Here is a 25,136-nt window from a genome sequence, read left to right on the forward strand (position 1 = left end):
ACTGTCTGTGTTACGGGATCAGGTGGTCCTGGCAGTGCGGCAGGAGTACGTGCCTCTGGGTGCGCAGCCTTTGACCCTCAGAGAGGGAGACGAGGTGGCCGTCATACCACCCCTTAGTGGAGGGTAACGAACTACCAAGGTGAGCATCAAATCTGATGTCTGTCTGTATATATATTAACATTTTTTTTGTTTATATATATATATATATTACTTTTTTAAAAATGTTTTATAATGTTTTCTGTTTTTTGAAAGGTATGGCTGCAGATCAGGGTCAAGATCTAATTACACTCACGACAGACAAGCTTTCTGCTGATGGCGTCTCTGAATCTGTGACGTGTCCCTCCTGTGGCGCTATATCTCTGTTTATTGGTCAGTCTTTTGTAGTTGGATCATTGCTTCTGTTTAGAGTTGGCTTTCTTACAGATACATATAATTTTTTGGTTTATGATTAATTTAAAGGTCCCGTTCTTCGTGATCCCATGTTTCAAACTGTAGTTAGTGTGTAATGTTGCTGTTAGAGCATAAATAATATCTGTAAAATTATAAAGCTCAAAGTTCAATGCCAAGCGAGATATTTTATTTAACAGAAGTCGCCTACAGCGAACGGCCCGTTTGGACTACATCCCTCTACTTCCTTCTTTAATGACGTCAGTAGAACAGTTTTTTGACTAACCTCCGCCCACAGGAATGCTCCCTCAACCGAAATTCGTTTACGTACTTGCGCACTTCTTATAACTTACTGTGTTTACTCAGCTCTTACGGTGATTTTCTGAAGTAAAACTGACGCTTCATCTTTTGTGTGATGTACAATAAACTTTATTAAACTCATCAGTATATGTTTGATCATCATTCAGACAGCAGACTTGTAGGCTATTAATAAATAATGGATACATACAAGCAGATGACAAATACGTTATAATAACCGTAATTAAACTACTAAACTATACCTGTTTCATCTCTATACAGCACTCTGACTCTGTAGGCATTATTGTCCGACTCGAAATGAACACCGTTACTGAGAGTTTCTGATATTATCATCATTCCGTGAGATGAAATTGTCCTGAGAGACTGAGCGCGAGCTCGTGAAGCTCCGCCCCCTGGGTCGTCCAGCAGCAGCTTATTTGCATTTAAAGGGCACACACTAAAACAGCACGTTTTTCTGTGACCCAAAAAATGACAATTTAAACATGCTGTAAAAAATGATCTGTTGGGTATTTAGAGCTGAAACTTCACATACACACTCTGGGGACATCAGAGACTTATTTTACATCTTGTGAAAAGGGGCATAATACGGGACCTTTAAACATTTTAGAAACACAAGATCATTACAAAAAAGGATTTAGAGAGCACCACCCCCCCCCCCCCCCCCACACACACACCAAATAAAACAAAACAAAATTAAATAATAGTGCTGTCGATTTAACATTAATTTAATTATGTAGTTATGGGAAAAAATAACTCATTATGATTATTAACGCCTTTAACGCACCAACAACAGCCTATAGAAGGCAGTTAGAATGACCCTAAAATTCAAGATATCAGGGCAAAAATGCCCTGTATGAGTTTTTATCTCACATTTATATGATATGATATAGTTAAGCAATATCACACGAGTGCTGTTTTTGTCCCGAATTGGACGAGTGCAAATGTGATATTGATTTTATACAACAATTCAATAAAAAAGAAGTTAATATTCTGTCATATTTTAGACACAGCAGGTTTTAGAAAAATATGAAAATATCAGAACTGTTGTGCGTCTTCGAGCAACACACAGCAGTGTTTAGTTTCTGAATGAATCCGTGTATTGAGTGAATCAGTCGGGTGAACCAATGATTCAATGGCCCATTCATAAAGAGAAAATTCTGTCAACATTTACTCGCCCTCATGGCCGGCGTTGAAGCCTAAAAGTTTATGTGCCAAACAAAGGAGTTTAGGTCAAGCTGGAGAGTTTTAACATGCAAGAAAGGGCTGGCAAATTTGAATAAAAATATTGTCAAGGCCCTTGCACACCGAGTCCAAAATTCGCATCTGAAATTTTCACACGTTAAAAAATAAATACGACCTCAACGTTATGTCAATCACGCTTGCACACTGCCTCCGAAACTTTCGTCCGTCATAAAAAAATTCGGATCAGGTTCGATTTTCTGCGTTTTTCACATCCGTAGCAAGCATTTTGAATGGTGTTTTGACAATTCAGAGCCACCGAATCACGAATACGGAAAAAACGCAAATTTCCGGACTCCGTGTGCAAGGACCTTTAGGCTGCTAAATGTTTTTTCAAATTTTCTGTAATTTCTTGAAAAATATTCGTTATCCAACATGCGTGAGATGGTGGGTGAGGGCTCTTCCAGTTCAGTCAAATTAGACATCTTAGACATTGCTTTACAAAATTTGTAAAGTGAGTGGATAGTGAAGGACCGGAGCTGGACAGGTCCAAAACATACGAGCTAGTGTGGCTGGTCCCAAGTGATGCCTATCACATTCTGGATCAACGGTTGGATTCATCCGAGCAAGTCTGCATTTAGACCAGCGGGATCTATGAACCGCCTTGCATTGTATTAGAGCATGACGTGCACAGAGAGACGAGGAGTGAACCCTTTCCAGAACGGCCTCCCATGTTTCTTGGTCTATTTCAATATTAAGGTTAAAACGGTTAGTTGGTCACATGATGCAAAGGTACCATCCATGTCGAGGAGACCCTGATCCCTCCAACAAGCACATGCAGCGTCCAGAGCAGAATGGTGAAATGAAGGATTCGAATGTAATCTCCTTTTTCAGGGACTACCAGAGATAATTTTGAGGGGAAGAAAGTAATACGGCTTGAATATGAGGCGTACATTCCAATGGCAGAGTCAGAACTGAGGAAGATCTGCAGTGACATCAGGACAAAGTGGCCCAGCATCAGGCATATCAGCATACAACATAGACTTGGGTGAGTCTCGCAGTCTGTTTAGATGATGAGAGTTCATTGCTTGATATTTGCACATCTAAAGAATATCTGTGTTCTTTCCCTGCTCTGTCCACAGTGTGGTTCCTATAACAGAAGCAAGCGTTATAATAGGGATCTCATCGCCGCACAGGAGTGAGTCCCTGGAGGCGGTGAAGTACGGCATCGACACACTCAAAGCCACTGTACCAATCTGGAAAAAGGTATGAATATACCTAGTAGTGCATGACTTCTGTGTAACCCCAGAGAATGAATAAGGTACAAAAAAAGGAGGTGATTAATCTTCAGTAAATGATATTTGTCAGCCTCAGGAGGTCAAAATAAATGTTTATTTCCTTCTTACATTTGATTGGAGGTTTGAAAACCATAATGCGTCACATAAAACCAATTTGTTTGATTCTGTTAATTTCTTGTAATAACAAGCTTAAACACTAAATAGACACAAATGATGCGACTTAAATAAAGTAAAATGTAAATAAAGTAAGCCTGAATAGGTAACGGGGCTGCAGATGTTTCTAGCGACTAGCTAGCTTTGCGCCAAATGCTTTTTGGTAGTTATTAATAAACTTACATTAAGTTTTGGACAATATTTAATGAATCACTTTTCCTTGCAAACGTAGTAATAAGTTTGATAAATGCAGTCGACACGATTTGTGTAAATAATGAGTTTTGTTTTCCCGCCATGTTGTAGTTTTAAGTGATACTACAACATGAAATGTTACTTTAAGGAATTTTTCACCGGGCAAATATTACATATATTAAATATTAAAGTGTGCATCATGACTTGTGGTTATAATTATTGGATACAGTTGAGAAGGTCAAAAACTCAAAAAAACAGCCATTTGTCCTTCTAGTTTCCATGCTAGGTTAATGGTATATAATCAAATAGTAAAAAAAAAAAAAAAAAAAAAAAGTATATATATATATATATATATATATATATATATATATATATTATTATTATTATTATTATTATTATTATTATTATTATTATTATTTATTTATTTATTTTTTTCTTTTTTTTTTAAAGGTTATAAATTGTGCCTCTAAGTATAATTAACTTTATTAAGTATTAAAGTAATAAAGTTATAAGACATGACAGTCTACCCTGTTTGTGGAACACTGGCTTTTTGTTTCTTTATAAGAAATGATGGTTACACTTTATTTTAAGGTGACATTGTTACATTGTTACATTGTATTTACTCAAATAAGTACTGAGTACTGTTAATTAACTTTAGAGCTACGGTAATGGTTACTTGTAATGAAGTACATGTAGTAATGTGAAACTGTCAACTTAAAATTAAGTGATACCGAAATTATAGTTATATAATAACTTGTAACTTGTTATTTATTGCCATCAAAGTGTAATAATTTCTCTTGTGCAATTGTTTACAACATGTTTGTAATTATTTTGTTCTTTTCAGGAAATATATGAGTCTGGGCAGCCTTGCTGGAAAGAGAACAAGGAGTGTTTGTGGGCGGATGATGGAAAAGATTCCAAGGAAAGCTGAACTGTTAAATGAGCAAATGGGCTACAGTAAATCTCGTGAAGCATCTAGACTTTTTTATTGAAAAAATACAAAGCTCAAGTTTCCCGTAACACCTGATGAGAAACAAATACAGATTTTCATCAAACGAGTATATTCTTCTCTCTTTTTTTTGTAAAGAATAGAAAGTTTTACAAAGGTACCAGTGCAAAAACATCATGTAAACATTAAGGAAAATCTTTGTTGCTTATGTTGCCTTTGATTAGACAGGCCTCTTTTCCTATCACACCATCAATAGACGTTAAACCCTGAATTAAGACATAATCATACCTACTTATTTATATTAACTGTCATTTCAAAACATTAAATAAAAGTTAACATTATCAGTAATTCCTAGACATTTTGAAGTATTCGAGTGTTTATTAACAAAAGCATTATACACTGCCCGGCCCAACAAAAAAAAGTCGCTGTTTGAATTTAAATAGGCAAATGCTTAAGAGTTTATGATTGAATCATAATTGCAATGTTTCTAACATGTTATATATTTGGTAACAGTTCTTCTAACCCTAGTTGATGGAGTGTGTAGATTTTCATTTCTTAAACAGCCATGTAGGAAGACGCATCATGGCCATATTCCAGGATGACAATGTCAACATTCATCAGGATCAGATTGTGAAAGAATGGTTTTGAGGAGAAAGAAGAATCATTTTCACACATGAATCGGCTCCTCTGAGTCCAGACGTTAACTTCATTGAGAGTCTTTGGGATGTGCTGGAGGAGACTTTACAGAGTGATGGACTCTTGCATTGTCAATACAGGATCTGGACCAAAAATGTATGCACCTCTTGATGGAAATAACATCATAACATTTATTTCCATTGAGAGGTGCATCAATTTCTGGTCCAGATCTTGTAATATCTTGCTTATTTAAATCCAAACAGTGACTTTTTTTCACCGGGTAGTATATTATGTAAAATATAATGTTTTTAACAAGTTTTTAAAAAGTGTTGCCTGCATTGTTTCTTATTACTAACTTAATTTGTGCAAGTATTCACTATCTTTTACTCGTTTAGTATCAGTACATTTCCCTGATGTTTTATGCAGAGTAGCACTGCTTATTACTTTAGTTATTTGCTCATGATTCTTGCATAGAACGGACAAAAGTGGCAGCTGTAGAATTTACAGAAAGAGTTTTACAGTGTGTTGCTTTGGCCATAACACATTTACATTCAATTGTATTTATTGTATGTTATTGCTGAAATGGTTTCACTATGGTTTTGTAAACGCTTCACTGATATAATAAAGCACATAAAATAAAGGTCCCGATATACTCAAGGCGAAGTTCTTTTTCGTTCTTGGCTTAGGGGAAAAAAAACCCAGCGAACATCCAGATGCCGCCTACATTTAGATGAATATGTAAATATGTGCTGCAAGCTTTCCTTTCACCAACAAAATAAACAACAAAAATGACAGCGGCGCGAAAACAAGACAAAGCATCTGATCATAGTGATGTGGATTTTTGCACAAGCTCTGCAATTCAGCACTCCAGTCATGTTACTTATATAGCACTTTATACAATAGATTGCTTTAAAGAAAGCAGCGTTACAGTATTAAACATGAAAATACTATGTGTCTCTTTTAATTAGAATTACAACTCTCCAGTGTGCTCATGTCTTTACTCGCGTCTGACCTCCAAGGACTGAACAACAGAAGAAATTAACAAGAAGGATCTCCACGTCAAAGACGGCGGAGCCACAGCTATTACATAATCGCCACGGACCAATGGAAGGTGTTTACCAGTCAGAACAAACTTTTCCAGAAAGTTTGCTATAGCAAGCTGTTTCCTGAAATATATCGTAGCCTTATGTGTTTGGTAATTTTCATACTCAACTATAAAACACAATTGATAAAATGTGTTCAAATAAGAACTCAAAGGTCCATGTTTTCTCATATGCCAGCATATGACACCAATAATCAAAAAGACACAATAGTCAAAAAAATCTAGTTAAAAACGAACTACTCAGAGGAAGTGGTAAGACTTCCAAAAGATACACCCGCTAGCAGAGAAAAAGCATTTGAGAAATGAATGGGATTGGAATACCAGTTGTAAGTTAATGCATTGTAATCAAACTGGCAATTTCCAGTTCATTCAATTCACTCTTTCTAACCCTGTTCTGGACATTTGTGTCAGGGAAGAAACCTTTGACATCTCCAAATGAGTCTCGGCCGATCTCTCAGAGCGCCTCGCTGTTTTCCTTCAGTTCCTTCAGTTCCCCTTCATTCTCCTCGTTCTTCATCAGCTTTTGATACTTCCTCTTGAAGAATCCAACCTGAACATAAACACATTGGTTTTTAAAGGAAGACAATGGCACAAGATGTACGCTGAAAAGACATTGTGAGGAAAAAGCTAAATTAAGCACCTTCCAAAGCACTGCGACGGCAAGAGCCAATAATAACAGACCGCCGATAACACTCCCTGCAATGACGCCCACTGGAACGTCCCCTTTAGCTCCAGGCTGGCTCACTTTGACTTCAACCTGCAATGAACTCATGTCAATTGTCTCGACATGGGTAATGAATACGTTTGAGGCAAAATGATCCTGCTGTATTTTGACCATACCTTCAGCTGTTTCTGCTCGATGAACAGTAGGTCCGGTTGAGACGTCTCTATATCAGCTCTCACAGAGAGCACGACGTACAGGAAATCAGCCTTGAATGGGCAAACAAACACATTGTTAAAGTCCCCCTGTGGTGAAAATCAAGCTTTTAATGTTGTTTATATGTCGAATGTGGTGTTTTTATTATGTTTTAAGTCAAACCATGTGCAAATTCATAAGTCGACACCATTGCTGAGTCTTTTCTCCTTAAAACTGCAGTGAAACAAAGACGATCTCAAAAACACGGTTTGAAATCGCTGGTGTTTCTGACGTCACAAACTAGCCTACCTTGTAACCAATCTGGGGTGCGTTTCCCAAAAGCATCGTTAAGCCAACTATGTTCGCAAGTTCCGTCGTTATCAGCATAGTTCAACGAGTCAGTGTTTCCCGAAACCATCGTTCTAACGAACATTCGCAAACAGCATCGCAAAGTTATGTAGTTGGATGGACAGCTCTCGACCTGTGGTTAGAAGCATAGTTTCTAGTTTGCATGACATGTGGACTTAATAAATCCGTATCTTGAGCAAAATAAGCTGACATTCAGTACAACCTGTGTCTTTAATTTAGAATACATATAAATGTAATTTACGTCTTTTAGTTTGTCAAGAGATTTAAAGCACCGTTTTTGAAGAGTGCGCATGTGCGAACGTGCTCTACTATGTAAGAACGAGCTTATGATTGTATCTGGAAATAAAGCAAAATAACAGAGAAAAATGAGAAATAGTCCTCAGATGTAATTTATAGCAAAACATCTAGCATTAATTCGATCTCAAACAGATTCATTAAAGCAGGGCTATGCAGTTTCGGGAATTTCTTCGCTGTATTCTCACTTTTTGCTCGCAGGTTTCTCTCTAGAGCTCCCCCTACAGCTTCGGAGTAGATATTTGACAACACTGTCGAAAAACTCGTTGGTGACTCTCAGATACCAGAAGCTAGTAGATCAACGACATCAAAGCAGATCGGACATTCTTTAAAACGTCGTCTTCATTCGGGTTCGAACAGCGTGAGGGAGCGCAATAATGACAGAATTTTAGCAGATTTTTTTGCCTTAAAGCAATTCGTTACATCGCGAGACCTGCGAGACTTTCTGACGCTGAGGCCGGCGGCCCACCGGCTCAAAGTTGCAAGGGTGGTTTTTCCGCTCACAGGCGAAAAAAGTAATATAACCATTCCAATGACTCCGAAGCTGTTCGGTTAAGGTAAAAAAGTTACTTAGTTCACATTTAAAAGAAGTTATTACTCCAACACGTGCGTGACGTCATAAACCAACGTGGTTGAACGACCACTTTGCGACAATACGGTTTCGGGAAACAGTCGTGACTAGCTAGTTGATTTCTTCAACGATGCATCGTACTACGGTAGTTAAGCAGCGAGTTACGTCGTTGTTTGGGAAACGCACCCCAGAGCAATGTGTGATCGTCAATGAGTGGAGCTGGTGTGAGTGAGTGGAGGCGGGGCTCATTTGCATATTCATAGAACAGCGTATACTAAATGAGGCAAGTGTGTAGAGTTACATTCAAAGTATTTTAAGGCATGAAGAATTTTATTTCAAGGAAAAAGCATTTAAATATGTCATTTTGGTGATCAAAGATGAGTTTTAAGGGATAAAATGATTGACTAGCCTACAGGTGGACTTTAACCCCAACACTTGAGAAAAGTAATGAGATGAGTTCACTTACCGTTGCAAAGGTGCCTTTCCATATGTTTGTAGTTACATTCAGGTAATAATCATTCTTCTCCTCCAGGTCCTTCAGGACGCATCGCATAAGCTGACATGTGGCCGTTTTGCAGTTCTGGTGAACAGATGATCAATACGGTTATGGCTTTGCGGATGGAAATTTCAAGACATCCTGTTATTTGTAATCATGAGACAGAATTTGTCATCTTGACTTGTAAATCAACATCTAGATCTAATTAAAAACATTATTACACAAATAATTATTACTGGGTTTCATTCTTCATTCATTATTACTTCCTTTGTGCGTCGCAATCAATAACAGCAGTGAATGCTTTTTCTCTTTCTTGGATTTCAGGAAAATATTAGATCAAGCACTGACCAGTTCCTCTGTTCCTCTAAAACTCTCCTCAGTGAATCGGGCTGGATAAGGTTTCTGACTGATCTTAAACGGGTCGATCAGATTGCTGTCGGTACAATGGAATTTTTCAGCCTGTTGCAGGAAATATCATCATCAAATCATTTCCACATGCTCAGACGCTGCTTTCAGTCATATATGGATGATTAAATACATTGGGTGTAAAATAAACTGTTATTGCTCCTCACAGGTGAAGTTTTAATGCTGGTAATGTACAGGAGGGGATTTCCTGCTTTAGTGCTGCTTGGCAGCGACACATTGAGGTAAACCAGGCTGACTGGGACAGTTCCTGTAGAAACCTGTAGAAATAAATAAATACACTCACATTAGCAGGCTAAATCACTACCATGAACTTCCTTTTCAGAGCAAACCAACAGATGGTGGTAGTGAACAGCCTGAAGGATTTATCCAATTCACTACAGCATGAACTCACCTTTAAATTAAAGTTAAAAGCTGGGCCGATGTCCTTGTAACCCCTTACTGTGGTTGCAAAATTTTCCTCTTTTTCCAGTAAATAAACATCTAAGTTTGATTCTCTGAAAAAATTAGAAAATAATAAAGAAACATTTAAACATTAAGAAATAAATGTTATGATGGGGTTAAAATGTTTTATTTAACTGGATATCAAGCAGAAATAGTGGAACCACTCAACATTATTTTAAAAGAGGTTTTAAATAATGTTTATATCAATAACTAAGTTACTCAGGATTTTTTCGCAAGAAGGGTTCCCACACTTTATAACCAATTAACTTTCATGATTTTTTTCCCCATGGCTTTTCCAAAGTTTGGGATCAATAAGATATTTTAATGTTTTTTTTAAAAAGTATCTTGTACTCACCATTAATTTGATCGAAAATATAGTAAAAACAGCAATATGAAAATACAATAACTGTTTTCTATTGTAATTTATTTTAAAATGTAATTTATTCCTGTGATCAAAGATGAATTTTCAGCAATTTTCAGTCTTCAGTGTCACATGATCCTTCAGAAATCACTCTAATAAGAAACATTTCATAATTTTGTATAAATTGTGATACTTTTTTTTGTGATAAATATATAAAGTTAAAAATAACAGCATTTATTTGAAATATAAATCGTAGATGTTTTAACTGCATGGCACTTTCGATCAGTTTAAAGCAACTTTGCAGAATAAAAGTTTTTTTTTTTTTTAAATGCCCAAAGTTTGAACGGTACCGTATGATTACTAGAGGATTTTTAAAAATCACTTTATCGAGATCACAGTCACAAAGAGCACGTTTTATCAGAAGACATTATTTAAAACAGGTAGAAAATCTGACACTGACAGTTTTAATTTCTGAAACTTTTCAATGACCTTTTAATATTGTATTAATTTCCATGACTTAGAGTGGAAATCACACATTTGAAATGCTCCAATATCATTTAATGCTTTCCTGAAATGTGGGAAACCCTGTACAAGAAAAAATGAAACTAGCACAGCTAGTAGACTGCAGAATGCAACAGCTGACCAATCAGAATCAGGCATTCCTGATAGGTGTTTAATAAAGGAAATGTCGTAATGTTATAAATAGGGTGTGTTGTCTGACCTGCTGAGGATGATCTCAGAGTTGTATTGGACAGGAATGGATTCACGGAAAATATTATCAGCGGGAGTTTCCTCTGTGCTGTCACTGCAGTGCAAATAAACCAATCAAACATTGATTAACATTAATCCATCTCCTTACACATTACTAAACCTGTGGATCTTGAGCTATGAACTGTCACATATAATTTCTATATTTACCTTAAAGCCTCAAAGACAACTTTGGCATCTTTTTCAAGCCGATTCAAGTTAAAGTCAAAGTATACCACAAACGTAACCTGGAAAAGTAACAAAATCGTTAAAATCATATCAGTCAGATTTGAAGACGAATGCTCGCAGATGTCGGTCTCACCGATTGGTCTGTCCTCAGGGCTGGATAACTCAATTGGCAGGTGAGTTTGTCTGAATCTTTCATCAGAGTGCACTTCACCTCTGTTTCATCAGTCTGAAAAAAAGGAAATGTTATCTTATGGGTGTGGAACAACATGACGGTGAGTAATTACTGACTGCCAGCCAGCACCACCTGAATCCTGCCCAGTTTTATTAAAATTCTTTTCACAATCATATATTGTACTGCTGATGTCAAGTAGAATATAATTATTGAATTGTTTGGATTAGTTGTAAAGTACCGGTGTTGTAAAAGAAGCGTAGAACAGGTTACTGGAGTGGCTGACTGTCACGCGTGCATTGTATGCATTTTCTTTCCTGTTCATCACTGTCACAGTGAAGGAGAGTCTTCTCTTGTTCTGGCTGACCACCAGTGGAGTTTTGCTAGAAATAATAATAAAAAAAACAAACACTTATAAATACTTTTACTCTTGTTCACAGGCGATGCAATAGAAGAACTTATTTTGGATTCTCCAAAGAACCTTTCAGAGAAGAACCTTTTTTCATAGTGTGCAAAATATAATTTTATTCATCTAAAGATCCTCTTATGGTATGGAAATGTTCCATGAAATATTAAAGGTTCTTCATGGAAGCTTCAATGCTAATAAAGAACCTTTATTTTAAAGAGTGTAAGTGATTTATATGGATGTGTTATCGAAACTTTTCACAAAAGAAATTGGGTGCTAGTTAATTAGATAATTTCAAATTTCCTTATAAGAGATCATTTATTAACATTTCTGTCTGGTTTAAGTCATATGGTTGAAGGAATCTTACCCACGTTTCTCTTCACTCTCCACACTCAGTACCAAGTCACTGAAGCAAACTTCATCTTGGCCACAGTCCTTTGAGAATGGGATCTGGACCAAACCAAACCCCAGAGATAAACACAAGGATTTAGGGAGAGTTTCCTGAACAAAGATGATGCATTCTTCTATTCTTAATAGCCTAAGTCAGAGGATTTTAAACTGGGGTCCAGGGGGTTCCATGGGAAATTGGATAGATTAAAAAAAATAAAACTACTACTACTGTAGCCAAGGTATAGCTACTGCCATACCCTTCCATCCCCAGTTGACGCCCCTGATCGAAAGGTTAGAAATCCCCTGACATAGTTGATTTATTTGTTAATTAATTGCCATTCTTCTACACACATGCCCATCACAGTAAACCACAGGCTCTTAAATTTTGGTTCTCGCAACACTCACAAAAAACTCCCACGCATTGGGACTGAAGACGTCTAGAACAGGTTTTGCGTCTGGATAGCTGAGAACTACGTCCACGCGCAAAGCAATTGAGTTGACGAGGTCAGGGGTCTCCTGCACATACACATCATGCTCTTCACACATGTCCTGCACAGAGACGCTGATGTCTTTCTGGAGGACCCGATCCAAGTTGCTGAAATAACCTCTAGGGCTGACCCGAGAAGACTGCAGGTCAGCATCCAGGGTCAGGTTGTACTTGATATCTGTTTTTATAAAAGGATGTTTAAATGCATTACTTCCTCTGACCAAATGTGTCCATCTCCTAAAAATATATGACCCAGACCAGAATTAGTATCCTTACCCACTGGGCCCTGTGGATTCGTTGGTTTGAATGTTGCGCTGAAACACACTTTAGCCTTGAAGCAGGACACCTGCCTCCCACTGTTGCGACACGGTTTACTCAGGATACTGATCTTATCAGGGGTGAAGGAAACCTTGGCTGTGACCACTGCAACTGCGCTACTCCTAAAACCACAATGAAAGAGTTCAAGAATGCATCAATTAAAACTCAACCGTTCAATTGATTTATGGGTTTTGGAACAAACAGGAGAGTCCCACAGAAAGTTGATGCTTAGAGAATTGCTGAGGTGAAAAATGGGATTCCAGAGGACAGCTGGAGCGATCATTTCGCTGGCCACAAACATATCCAGAGATCCCACCATGACTGAGGCCGTCGATGCAGCTGTTACACACTTCACTCAGTTGTTGAAGGTGGGCCGTTAATAAAGTATTACAAATTAGCATGGTCTCCTGTTACATGGGACGATCTAATCGTGAATTGGTTCAGATTCTCACCAGAGTTGGACGACTTTCCCAAAAGCCCCCACTGTGACATCTGGGATCGAGTCTCCATTTATATCTCCGCTGGCGTCTAGAGAACGGCCAAAGTACTTCAGCGCTGTGCCCAGTTTCGTTCCAATAATTTTCTAAATTTGTGAGAATATTCAGAATTTTGGCACTTGCAATTACATTTTATGTGCTGAGAACTCAATGAAGTGTTTCGTTCTACCTGTGAGCTCTGCTTTCTGATGGTCTTTCTGTCTCCATAGTAGATGTAAATGGCACCTTGGCCATTGCCTTCCAATGGGGCACCAACCACCACGTCACTGAAGCCGTCCAGGTTCAGATCTGGGACGACAGTGATGGCTGTCCCAAACCGAGCATTCTTTTGAGAACCCTCCAAAAAACCCTGGTTACTTAAGATACCCTATTAAAAGATAAAATGAATAATAAAGGGGTTTTATTACGCGGCTCTCTGAAATGTTGCAACATTCCGAGGTTGGTGAATCAGTATTAATGAATATTATCTCAAATCAATATCATGTCCCGGTCATTATTTATGTGGTGAAAAGCTGTGTAATAAGTGATATATGACTATATTATCCCTTAAATGTCCATCTTGTCTGAAATTGTTAACTTTGTGTGTCAAATAAATGCAGCCTTGGTGAGCATAAGAGACATCTTTCAAAAACATCAAAAAATCTTACCAACACAAAACATTTTGAATTTGGTGGTATTTAAGGTGCATTCGTGTCATGTTGGAATTATCATAATTCACCCTTCGCAGGGAGTTTGATTGACAGGCAATCTGACCAATCATAATCCGCCATCCGCCAAATCCGCCATTTTCTTCGACAAAGCAGTCACGAGAGTTAGTAGATCAACGTCGGTGGACTTGAACTTGAAAAACAGCGTATACTGACATCTTTCCTATAATGCTATATATCATGCTATAAATTAACTAGAAGAAAGAGATGATCGGTTTCCACAAGCAGCTCTAACTGAGCCTCTACAGCGATCTGTCACAACACATTAAAGAGCCAAAAAACAATATTTATTGTTTACATTTCTTTAAAAAATAATGAAATTCGAAAGTTCAGACTTTGTTTCAAATCAAAAGTAACCTGGTCTGTCCAGTCTGTCAGCGTGTTGTCAGTGTCCTCTTTGCTCCGCGATGTATTTTTCACTGTGTGAGAACATGGTGTGGCGTGAGAGCGGCGTGGCTAGTCGGACATAGCAACAGTAACTAAAGGGGGCGGGTCTTTGCGAACGGTCAATCACGGCTGACATGTAAAAAGTGTTCACGTCCCCATAGAACTCATAATTACAACTTGTAAACTGCATTTTTTGAGAGCTCCGACTTATACCACGTGACCGCTGTACCACGTGACCACTGCAGATTCATTTTGCCGTTGATAGTGTTGCCACAGAAACATGAAGAGCTCTGACGCTGCGTCTGAAATCCATACTTAGTAGGTACTACATTTGGTTTGAAACTTACTTCGCGACCACTAAAAAAGTATGTTCTATATAGTATGAACGTGTGTAGTTTGAATGAAATTCCGACGTATTACATCCACCATGTTGTCACTGTCATGTGACCTGTACCGTCAGTTGCGTTGCTTCAGCGTCATTCACAAATCCTTTCCTGTGGCCTCATGGGATAGTAAAGTGTCCATCGAATGCGCACTTCAGAAACTCGGTGGAAGAAGTAAGTCACTTTTTGCCAACTGTTTTTTGAATACTGTGTTTTAGGGACACACTACTCTGTTGCCATACTGTTTTTCTCCTACTATATAGTAGGGAAGTATTCGATTTCAGATGCAGTGCGAGTCGAACGTCACATATTGACATCTCATAATTACGGTAATTTATAACATGGTGTGAATGCAGCATTAGTGTATATAAATCTCTTTTACAACCTTCGCTTTATTAGTAGGTTATAGTATACTGTAGCTAACTACAGAAAAAAGAGAAGAAAACAAGCGCAATATATAAAATCACCTTGGTAATGGTGAACAGGTAGACTCGTCCCGTCTCAGACTTCTCCTCACTCATGTACATCGGAGCTCCAACCAGCAGCAGATCAGTCACTCCATCAGCGTTCACATCAACGGGACAGAGAACGCTGCCAAAATAAGACCCGATCTGCAAACCACAGACACCACAATTACATAAAACAGGACTTTACTGTCTAATAAAACTCAAGGTCATTGAGGGTCAAATGTACCTGATCTCCTCTTTGTGAATCTATGACCACAGGCTGTCTCTGGCTGTCAATAATGTAAACTATAACCTGTCCTCTATGAACGGCACGAGGAGCACCGGCCACGTAAAACTCAGATGAGCCGTCAGTCACAGAGCTCACAGAGTAGCCTGGATATATGACAGGGGAAAATTTATACACAAAAATAAGTGAATTAATCTAATATGCTACCTTTTGGAAAAAACATTCCACTGTTAATGTAAAAATTATGATATTTCAGTCCATTAGATACAACAAAATGACCTATACTGCTGGTACAATGCTTACCAAGTAATGAACTGTGGTTTCTATCTTCCAAAATTTTCTCAAACGCAGCTTTGGGCAAAATGTCTGATTTCTGAGCAGTTTGGTGAACAATGGTCCCGATCCAATTATATGCTCCAGCTGCTCCCAGTAGGATCACATCCTACAACCAAGACTCAATGTAAACCACCAGGAGAAAAATTAATCTGGAAACACTGATGGAAATACACAGACATAAAGCCAGCACCTTATTTCTGGACTGGTATGCACTGAACCCCACTTGAGACATTTCCAGTTTGAAATTATCCCCACTACCTTTTCCAACACCTAAAGACGTCAATGAACAAAAACAAAGAAAATATTCATTGACAATATATATTTGTAAAGAAATGCATGTCTGTTACATTACTCTTAAAAGACTTTCATTTATATGTAACACAGTAAAATCAACATAATCATGGACCTTCAATGTTGAAGATTCGATCTCCAAGAGTCCCGACAATCTCTATAAGCGTCGCCTCTTCAGACACATTGAAAAAGTATTTCTCGGATGGATTACTGGCAATTGACTTAATCTCAGCGATGAGTTTGCTTGTGTCAATGTCATTCCTTATATAATATCCAAGCACCTAAAAAAAAGTGCAAAAATCCACCTCTTCACAACATTCATAAATACTGAATATTAAGACCCATAAATGAATTCATGCCTTCACTTAGGACTGTACATATTTTTATTTTCACTAACCGCAATGCCAAAGCGAGTAATATTTTGGCTCTCGCATGCCGGAATAACGGTTTTCCTCAGACTTGCATCATGTGACTCTCCATCAGTTACCACCACCATCACTTTAGTCGCCCCAGGACGACCTCCGTATTTGGCCAGGAATGCCTCCTTTCTGTGAGATCCAATCACCCGCAGAAATCCACACAAACCCCACCAAGGGAAAAGAAAGCATTTAGTGCGAAAAGATGAGGTGTTTTGTTGTTGGATGTAAGAATGAACATATCAGTCTTCATTTACTCTCGTTGTTACTCGAAGATGGATCTGTTCATGATCCAGCTTACGGTCTTCAGAGCGACAGTCCTAACGTTACTGATCACGGCAGAAATGAAAGTGAGATCGCGCACTTTATGACAGCTCATCGAGTCGTTTTACGGATATAAGGTTTACCAGTTTATTTAGCACCTACTGAAAAGGTGTGTAGCCTATATATTTGTTTACTGTTAGTTGTAACGAGTGTTTTGTGTACTTCGCTGTGTATGTTGATGATAAGGAAAGGGAGAGAGAGAGAGAGTTTATGGATAAGACTTTAATGCTCACTTCTTATACTGTGTTTATTCAGCTCTTACAGAGATTCTCTGGAGTAAAACTAACGCTCATCTTTTGTGTGATGTACAATAAACTTCACTGAACTCATCAAAGTATATTTTGGTCATCATTCGGACGGGGTTTGCTACAGCAGGCTTGTATTAATAGTGGATAAAAGCAGATGACAAATAAATTATAACCATAATTAAACTAAACTATACCTGTTCTATCTCTATACAGCATATATTTTCTGGCTCTGTGGGCATTATTGTCCGACTCCCGAGTCGAAATGAACACCGCAACTGAGAGTTTCTGTTGAGATTGTCCTTCTGGTTCTTCTGAGCGTGAGCTCGTGAGGCTCCGCCCCCTGGGCCGGCAGCAGCAGTTATTTTGCATTTAAAGGGATACACACTAAAACAGCACGTTTTTCTGAGCCCCCAAAAATGACAATTTAAACATGCTGTAAAAAATTATCTGTTGGGTATTTTGAGCTAAAACTTAACATACATACTCTGGGGACATCAGAGACTTATTTTACATCTTGTGAAAAGAGTCATAATAGGTGCCCTTTAAACGAAAGAAAGTAAACTTTTTTTTTATCATGTCTTCATAATTTTTGCTGCTTTTCAAATGCCTTTTATGTAAAATAATTTTCTTTGCTTGAGATATTTGATATATAAGTGATCTGTGACGGAAACAAAGAAAAATCAAAGTACTGTAACTCTCACTTCTGAGCAGAATATGTACACTGTAAAAAATGATATGATCAATAAGTTCTCGCAACTTATGTTTTTACATCGTTTTAACATCAAAATAAGTTAAGCTATACAAGATTAACAAAATTTTAAGTTAATGTAATTGAAGTTGAAATGACTTAAACATCCAAGTTGATTGTACTGAAAAATTTAAGGTAGAAACTTGGGCTTTTTTTTACAGTGTTAGTCTAATTTCTAATCAAGTTGTAATTGTCAAATTATTGTGCAAAAAGTGTAACATTCCTGCTACTACTACGAATAAATTAGCCTTAGTTGGACAAAACACCCCCCCCCCACCCCCACCCCCCCAAAAAAAATTATTTACACCACTGCCATTTCTATCACAGAACACAATATCTTTATGTGATATGGAGAAAACGGTATGGAGGAAATGTTCGTCTTTGAGACATAAAAAATGAAAAATGAGATATAGGGCCCTATTTTAACGATCTGAAACGCAAGTGTCAAAGCGCAAAGCGCAAGTAACTTTGTGGGCGGGTCTTGGCGCTGTTGCTATTTTCCCAGCGGGATAAATGACTCTTGCGCCAGGCGCAAATCTAAAATGGGTTGGTCTGAAGTAGCTTCATTATTCATAGGTGTGGTTTGGGAGTAACGTGAAATAAACCAATCAGAGCGTCATCTCACATTCCCTTTAAGAGCAGACGCGCTTTGTTCTAAAGCGGATTCCTATTATAACGGCGGATTTGCCAGACGCGCGCCAGGAGCGGTTCACAGCCAAGGAGAGCAACGCTCTCGTCAGGGACGTTGGGGATGGAGAAACCCACCCAAATTAACTTCGGTTAAAAAGGAGTATGATAATTTGGGTAAATGTGTAAGCTAGATGTATGCTTTTATAATAAATTATCTATCTATCTATCTATCTATCTATCTATCTATCTATCTATCTATCTATCTATCTATCTATCTATCTATCATAATAATGTATGATTTGCAAAAATGAAAACTGCTGCTTCTGTGTAGATGAGAGAATCAAAGTGTATGCGCGTTGTGCACACGCTACATTGATTATGGCCAAGCATGCGCCCTTAAAATAGCATATGAATAACATGCGCAACGCGCCACTGACTTTAAACTATTTTTTCCTGGTTAGTGGCGCAATTGTTTTCTAAACCTGCAAAATAGCATTAAGGAACGTTTGCGCCGGAACACGCCTCCTTTTTTGCGCTGAACCGCCCAGGGAGCGCAAGTTCATTCCCTAGTTTAGCGACGTGCTTCTGTGGAGGGAAAAGCGCGCTTTGCGCGGGTGCAGAATAGGAATGAAACATGCGTCAGTGTACAAAGTCAATTGCGCTGGGTGCAAGATAGGGCCCATAAGATGAAAACAATCTGCTGCGATGTACGTATGTCCACTGTTGGACTTTTTTAGAAGACTATGTACCGTACATGTAAAAAGTGTGTTTTATAAGATTTTAAATAAAAGTCATAAATTACATATGCAGTTGAATGAGGCTCTGTCCTTTACTATATTTCAGTAACAGTAATTCAGGTGAAGTTGTTTAGAAAGAATCATGCATACCTGGCAAAATCAATGGCTTTGAAAGTGTTAGTCTCTAATCCTTGTTTCTGCTGAATTTTTGAAGCTGCTTTAATCATGGCCTCTTTTGTCTGATAGGTATTCAGGTTGAACTCAAACGAGGTGTCAACGGCGTACTGCATCACACTGACCTGTCACAAACGAAATCAGAAATATATGTAAACAATCGAGACAAGAAAAACAGGTTAAACTAATTATCAAGCATAGTGTTAGTTCTGGCAGGTCACGTTAGTCAAGCTCGCATCAGCTGACCCTCAGCTGATCCACATCTACCTATAGGAATACGACACCTATCACCGTGTACATATATAAGCTCCTTCAGTATTATCAGCAGCTATCGCGTTTCTCAGGAGCAAATTACCCTCCTCCATCCCCAGCTCCTCCTCTCGCCCAGACAGGATTTGACATTCTGATTCCCCTTGAAGCAGAATAATTATCGAATAATGTTGTATTTTAATCTTGAATTAAATATATTTGCAAATTTTCATGTTGGTTCTGTTCTGTTTACCCCAAGGGGGATTATTGCTGCTCTCCCTGCTCTTATCCATGCTAGGCTGCATGGATGCGCAGGGAGTTCTCGCCCAGAACGGAACCATTCCGCCAATCCAAACTGTATGCTAATTGTCAATCATATTTGACGGTAGTGGTCCTGACAGAAGTACACAAGCAGTCTGACTGGCCTGAGTCCTTTGAGGTCCAATGTCTAAGTTTTCCAAAAGTTTCTTGAGAAAAGCGACGATTGGTTCCCATGGGTATATACTGTTGGATCCATCCAAAACAATGGCAATGTCCATAAAACTGCCACAAGCTGTTTGAAAGAGAAACGAAACAACATAAATGTTAATATTCTGCTGGGGATTCACAATGGAGATTAACCTGACCAGTAAACGTTCAGAGACAGGACATGGAAGTATGTTTGTACTTTGACTGGCAGGGGAAAATGCTGGCTGGACTGTAAACTGTGGGCTCACTTCAGCACAGATTCCTGGGTAGAAATACAGACTTCCACAGAGCTGAGCCCACAGAGGACCACATGTCTGAAACACAAACACAAATATAACTTAATATAATAACAACTGAGCACGACATCCCACATAAACTAACTGAAAACACAAGTAGAAGAACCTATTTTTCAAAGAAGCAGTTTTTATTATTAGAGCCACACGATTAATCGTTAAAAGATTGCGATCTTGATTCAAACACCCACACGATCTTATTCCTAAATGGCAATTGGCAAGGGTTACTTGAGTAACTTGATACTTCAAAGAAAAATTGTATCAGTTATACAGTTACACCAGCAGGTGGCGGCAAGTGACGTTTGTAATTAAATTATTCAATCAAGAGATTAGTTCAAAAACGCTGATTCATCCAGTAATGAAACAAGTCTTTATGAGAGAGTCATTGAATCATTCATTCAAAATAATTTTTTGGTGCAGCAGCAATTAACATTTTGTCAGAACCTCTAGTAAATTGCTTGTTATTTTGTTTAATTGTCTATTCAGAATCGTGGGAGAATCATTCGTGATCTCTATTTAAAAAAAGAAAAAGTGTGATTCTCAATTAAAGGGATGGTTCGGAGTAATTTCAACATAGGGTCCTTTGCACAATGACCTCGAGCCAAACACCACCCCAGAAGCTTTTTTTCCCTTGGTTGAACATTATTAAAGTTAGAGCTTATTTAGAGAAATCAGCCGAATGGCTTAGTGCAGGCGCTAATGGATCCTATGATGTATCTCGTAAATTACCCCACTAATAATGCCCAGAATGGTACCAAACTTCTACATTAGTACAAATAGGTTCTGTACTCATAAAACGAGGCATTGGAAAGTTTGTAAGTACATCAGGAGTTTATTTAAAAACACTTGCCTGATGGCTTATGCTACCGCTAACCCGGATGTCGAGGTCACTTCCGTGATTTGGGAAAAGCCCGAAAAAATAAATATTGAAGAAAAATAAATCTTTATTAATTGATAATCTGCCCCTGTAATCACAATTTGTGTGAAAAGTTGTGGTGTGTTACTGCCTCTAGTGTTCAATTCAGCTAGAAATGCATTAAATTGTATGTATAGGTACGTTTTAGAATTTTTGCATAAATGTATGTAGAGGCAAACTTTTCCAATGAGCCTGCAATGCATCAGTCTTACCATAAACCCGCTGTGTTTGGTTGTTGGAGTTAGAGTTAGACCTAGACTCATGTTGATGTTGTTGCTGTTGGTGATTTTTGGCATATCGACTGAATCTGAGGGCATATTAAACTAGACATTAGACATCTTCACCTTTACTTCATAATATTTCATAATTTCTTATTAAAAATCCAAGAATTTGTGTTTGAACTTCACAGCATGAGATTGTGCATGAGAACAGATAACACTTTTTGATGTACTGTATCTCACTGGGAATGATGGGAAATGTTTGCTTACTCTGAAGGTTAAGTGCTTGACAGCTGGTTCCAGGCTTGTTAACCTCACACTTATAGATTTCTCCCCTCCGATTTTGATCGTATCCCTTCCATGGAGAACCCACGAGGAGCCTGAGGAACAGTATTAGGTGTTAGTTTAGTCCTACTATCCTGAAGTACAGTTTCAGGTGAGTTTGCGGAGCACATAGCAGTTATTAAGGATATTCTACAAGACAGGGATTGCACAAACAGATTTAATGAACAGTAGCCGTAGGGTGTGTTTTTGAAAGCGATTCCAAGATTACGTGTGTGTAGGTGCACCGAACATCCAATATGTAATCTAAACACACCCACTAAATTACACAGAATATCACTGCAAGGTCACCATAATGTGATAAATGGCTCTGCCCAGACTAAACACAACATTCCTCAAACAGTGACACACGAACTTGACAGACAGAGACAGAAAAAACATCAGTCCTCGTTAAACAGACACGTTGCACAACAGCTTATATATATATTTAAACAATACAACAAATATACCATTGAAAAACAATTCCGCTACTTTAAATAAAATAAATTTAAACAGAAATACATCAAGTTAACCTAAATGAGAATGTGAAATGGTGATCTGGCAACCAGCTGAAATAAAGTAAGACCGTTTAAAACTTTTTATGTGTTTTGGCTGTTGATTTACACACCAATGGCGTTTTGGTGGCCTGAAAACGGATTTCAAAGTGCAAGTTTTTGAAAAGGATATTATTATTAGGATACTATTATATTATTATTATTGCCTCCGTGTAAGCAGAGAATGTCTAATAAGGGGAGAACTTCCACTCTCAGTACACTTCCGGCTTCTGAACTGGTTGCAGTTCCACTCTGGTTCCATATGAGGGCGCTCACAGGACGAGTGCAGAATGAATGGAGGTCTATGGCGCTATACCCCTCAAAATCCACTTTTCTCAGGATATAATTTTTTTGTCTAGTAATTTGAATATTGTATTCGAAAGGAGGAAATTACACATTGCTGGGTGTTAAATTTTTTAGAGTCACTTATTTGCTTTAAAAAGTCTTTTAAAATGTCAATGACGTCATACACATCGTACGACCAGAGATACTGCTTTACGGCAATCTTTCAGTCCAAATCGAAAGGACATAAGTGCTCGTTCATTCAACTTTCGACCTATAACCCATGTTGAACTTGCAAAACCAAAAAAAAATAAAAAATCAAATCTGAGATTTCTCAACGGCAATTGGGTGAAAGAAACAAATTTAGCTGTCTAGCTCCACAGACTCCCATTCATTCTGCACTCATGGGCGATCGCCCCCAGTGGAACTCGGAATTCGGTACAATAGGACTTAATAGGGAGTGGCCAGGCTCTCCGTAGACGGGCTCTGGTGTAAGTAAGTTTGTGAAATTGTGACCTCATGCGCATGTGTATTACGTGTTCAGTGCATAGTGTTTCTTTACAAAATGACATCGCCACCTAATGGCCTGGCATCAATAATCCAGCGTTTTAGTCGTTTTCACGGATCTGTGTGAACCTGGTGTGAACGGGCGTCGTTTTGACAATGTTGCCGTCTGTACGTGAAAAACGCAAAGTTTTAGTACAATCATTGTTGTGTAAACGTCCCATAAGTTTAAGTGTATTTAAAAAATAAAATATAAACACACTTAAACTTATTTTATTTCAGCTAGTTGCCTTGCAATACTAAATAACTAAAACTAATTACAAAAACACAACATTTCTAAACTTTAAAATGAAAATAAAACAGACAATACAAAAATGATACTAAAATAACACAATATAAATGTTATAAAACGATATAAAACGTATGTAACGTATGTAACCCTAGTCCCCTGAAGAGGGAACGAGACGCTGCGTCGAAACGCTGTGGGAACGCCTCTGCGTGATTGCGTCATGAATGTGATTGGCTAGCGAATTCTAAGACAGATAAAAAACATCGGGGACAAATTCACATAGAACGCTTGCTGAAGACACAGAAGCTGATGCTGTTTGTTCCAGGTATGCTTTATAGTTTCCTGGTCGATGACGTCACATGACGTTCCGTCACGCCATTGGACTGGTTTCATACGTGCTTCATGACGCAATCACGCAGAGGCTTTCCCACAGCGTCTCGACGCAGCTCGAGTTCCCTTGAAAGGGAACTATATGCTAACAGGGATGCCGATTTAGACTAAATGAAGCTATTACTCAGTAGGGGCTAGCTAATTTGAAAATAGTAATTGTTTTTCAGTTATTGATAAATGTTTGTTTACCATAAATTAAAGAAAAGGAAATTGTTACAAACAGCGTTGAATGGTTTAGTTTGACAAACAACATCAATACAATTGTGTAAAAATGAAGAAAATGGAATTACACTTACTTTTGTTCAAGCCATAAGAACTTTTGCAATTTAACAACATCTTAATGGGAAAACAAACATGTTTTTGGTCATTAAAATTAGTTAATTATTAACAGTATTTTGAATATCAACTCAGGAGATCATACCAAAAGTTTGACATTGTTGTAAGATTGTAATTGTTGTGTGCAGTTAGGTGGCAATGTTGGACAGGACAAAAATCAGCATTTTAAGAGGGAGGATACAGACATATGAAGCAATGAGATAATGAGATGAGTTTTTCTATTTAATAGTTCTCACGACAACTAAAAACTAAATGAGAAAAGTAATAGGATACTAAATAAGGAAAGTTCAGGGGATTTTAGAAACTGACGTACATCAATATTCAAAGTGAGTACATCAGAATGAATAGGGTTGAACAGACTCTGGGTAATAATACCTCATTGTCTATGGTAACGGCTTCTCTCTAATGTGTTTTGTGGGAGGCCAAACCAGATCAGTCAGACGGAGCAAATGCTGGACTCACAGTGAGAATGATGACATCAGCAGCATTCACAAAAGCATGAACCATCTAACAAACATGATGTCACCAAAACCGTCCAACGCAGCGGCCCACGCAAGAGCAGGAAATGCCTCATCTGACCAATACAGAGAATGTTGAGAAATACTCTCATGAAGCTTGTCTCGACGGTGAAGGTGACCAGAAGCGAACAATAACAATGGCCGAACAATGAACAATGGCCCAGCAGTCATCAAAGTTATCAAATGTTTAGGGAAGTTGTGCAAAGTTTAGATGTAAGTTTTCTTTGTGTTTTAGAGGAATTGTTGTATATTATACCAACAATTGCTGGTTGTTTTAGATCATGTGTTAGTATAGCTATTATGTGGGAATGAGGAGAAACCCTTCATTTCCTTGCAGATAGATTCTAAAGAAACTTTATTGCGATCTCCCGGATGCAGGAAAATTGAATGAGCACAGGAAGTGTGTGTGTGTGTATCGAGTGGAGTGATATACTGGAGGGGGAAACAGCTATCAGAGTGTGTGTGCAAGTAAACATACATATACTCAGGCCAG

The 25,136-nt window shown here is 38.1% G+C and overlaps 2 protein-coding genes across 3 annotated transcripts in view; one reads left to right on the forward strand and one right to left on the reverse strand.

Moving 5' to 3' along the window:
• Window positions 1-4,832, forward strand: LOC311076402 (molybdopterin synthase catalytic subunit). The gene is made up of 5 exons (XM_084104605.1): window positions 1-139; window positions 253-369; window positions 2,779-2,932; window positions 3,027-3,150; window positions 4,372-4,832. The coding sequence occupies exons 2-5, from the start codon at window positions 255-257 to the stop codon at window positions 4,456-4,458; spliced, it is 480 nt and encodes a 159-aa protein (XP_083960731.1). The 5' UTR covers window positions 1-139; window positions 253-254; the 3' UTR covers window positions 4,459-4,832.
• itga2.2 (integrin, alpha 2 (CD49B, alpha 2 subunit of VLA-2 receptor), tandem duplicate 2) overlaps window positions 4,490-25,136 on the reverse strand; it is a 26,804-nt gene continuing 6,157 nt past the window's right edge. The window contains exons 3-30 of one of the 2 annotated variants that reach the window (XM_084104603.1): window positions 24,086-24,125; window positions 21,720-21,829; window positions 21,444-21,538; window positions 20,222-20,336; window positions 19,980-20,107; window positions 19,282-19,430; window positions 16,426-16,576; window positions 16,144-16,309; window positions 15,928-16,007; window positions 15,705-15,843; window positions 15,402-15,547; window positions 15,176-15,319; window positions 13,401-13,598; window positions 13,187-13,317; window positions 12,693-12,856; window positions 12,335-12,594; window positions 11,907-11,989; window positions 11,375-11,516; window positions 11,098-11,190; window positions 10,947-11,023; window positions 10,750-10,833; window positions 9,618-9,720; window positions 9,373-9,483; window positions 9,149-9,259; window positions 8,771-8,884; window positions 7,055-7,144; window positions 6,855-6,971; window positions 4,490-6,764 (exon numbers count right to left, since the gene is read on the reverse strand). In XM_084104603.1, the coding sequence (XP_083960729.1) occupies window positions 6,669-6,764; window positions 6,855-6,971; window positions 7,055-7,144; window positions 8,771-8,884; window positions 9,149-9,259; window positions 9,373-9,483; window positions 9,618-9,720; window positions 10,750-10,833; window positions 10,947-11,023; window positions 11,098-11,190; window positions 11,375-11,516; window positions 11,907-11,989; window positions 12,335-12,594; window positions 12,693-12,856; window positions 13,187-13,317; window positions 13,401-13,598; window positions 15,176-15,319; window positions 15,402-15,547; window positions 15,705-15,843; window positions 15,928-16,007; window positions 16,144-16,309; window positions 16,426-16,576; window positions 19,282-19,430; window positions 19,980-20,107; window positions 20,222-20,336; window positions 21,444-21,538; window positions 21,720-21,829; window positions 24,086-24,125 (3,437 nt within the window). In that variant the 3' untranslated portion in view covers window positions 4,490-6,668. The remainder of the gene's footprint in view (window positions 6,765-6,854; window positions 6,972-7,054; window positions 7,145-8,770; window positions 8,885-9,148; window positions 9,260-9,372; window positions 9,484-9,617; window positions 9,721-10,749; window positions 10,834-10,946; window positions 11,024-11,097; window positions 11,191-11,374; window positions 11,517-11,906; window positions 11,990-12,334; window positions 12,595-12,692; window positions 12,857-13,186; window positions 13,318-13,400; window positions 13,599-15,175; window positions 15,320-15,401; window positions 15,548-15,704; window positions 15,844-15,927; window positions 16,008-16,143; window positions 16,310-16,425; window positions 16,577-19,281; window positions 19,431-19,979; window positions 20,108-20,221; window positions 20,337-21,443; window positions 21,539-21,719; window positions 21,830-24,085; window positions 24,126-25,136) is intronic. The other variant, XM_084104602.1, reaches the window with a different exon arrangement.

Source organism: Abramis brama (assembly GCF_963993115.1).
Source record: "Abramis brama genome assembly, chromosome: 25".
NCBI classification, from domain to species: Eukaryota; Metazoa; Chordata; class Actinopteri; order Cypriniformes; family Leuciscidae; genus Abramis; species Abramis brama.

What these genes read in the sequence shown, in the direction of transcription:
- LOC311076402 (XM_084104605.1), top strand. Translation starts at nt 255, where the DNA reads ATGGCTGCAGATCAGGGTCAAGATCTAATTACACTCACGACAGACAAG. An exon ending in CGCTATATCTCTGTTTATTG is followed by an intron (nt 370 to 2,778) that starts GTCAGTCTTTTG and finishes CTCCTTTTTCAG; the next exon opens with GGACTACCAGAGATAATTTT. An exon ending in CTGTACCAATCTGGAAAAAG is followed by an intron (nt 3,151 to 4,371) that starts GTATGAATATAC and finishes TGTTCTTTTCAG; the next exon opens with GAAATATATGAGTCTGGGCA.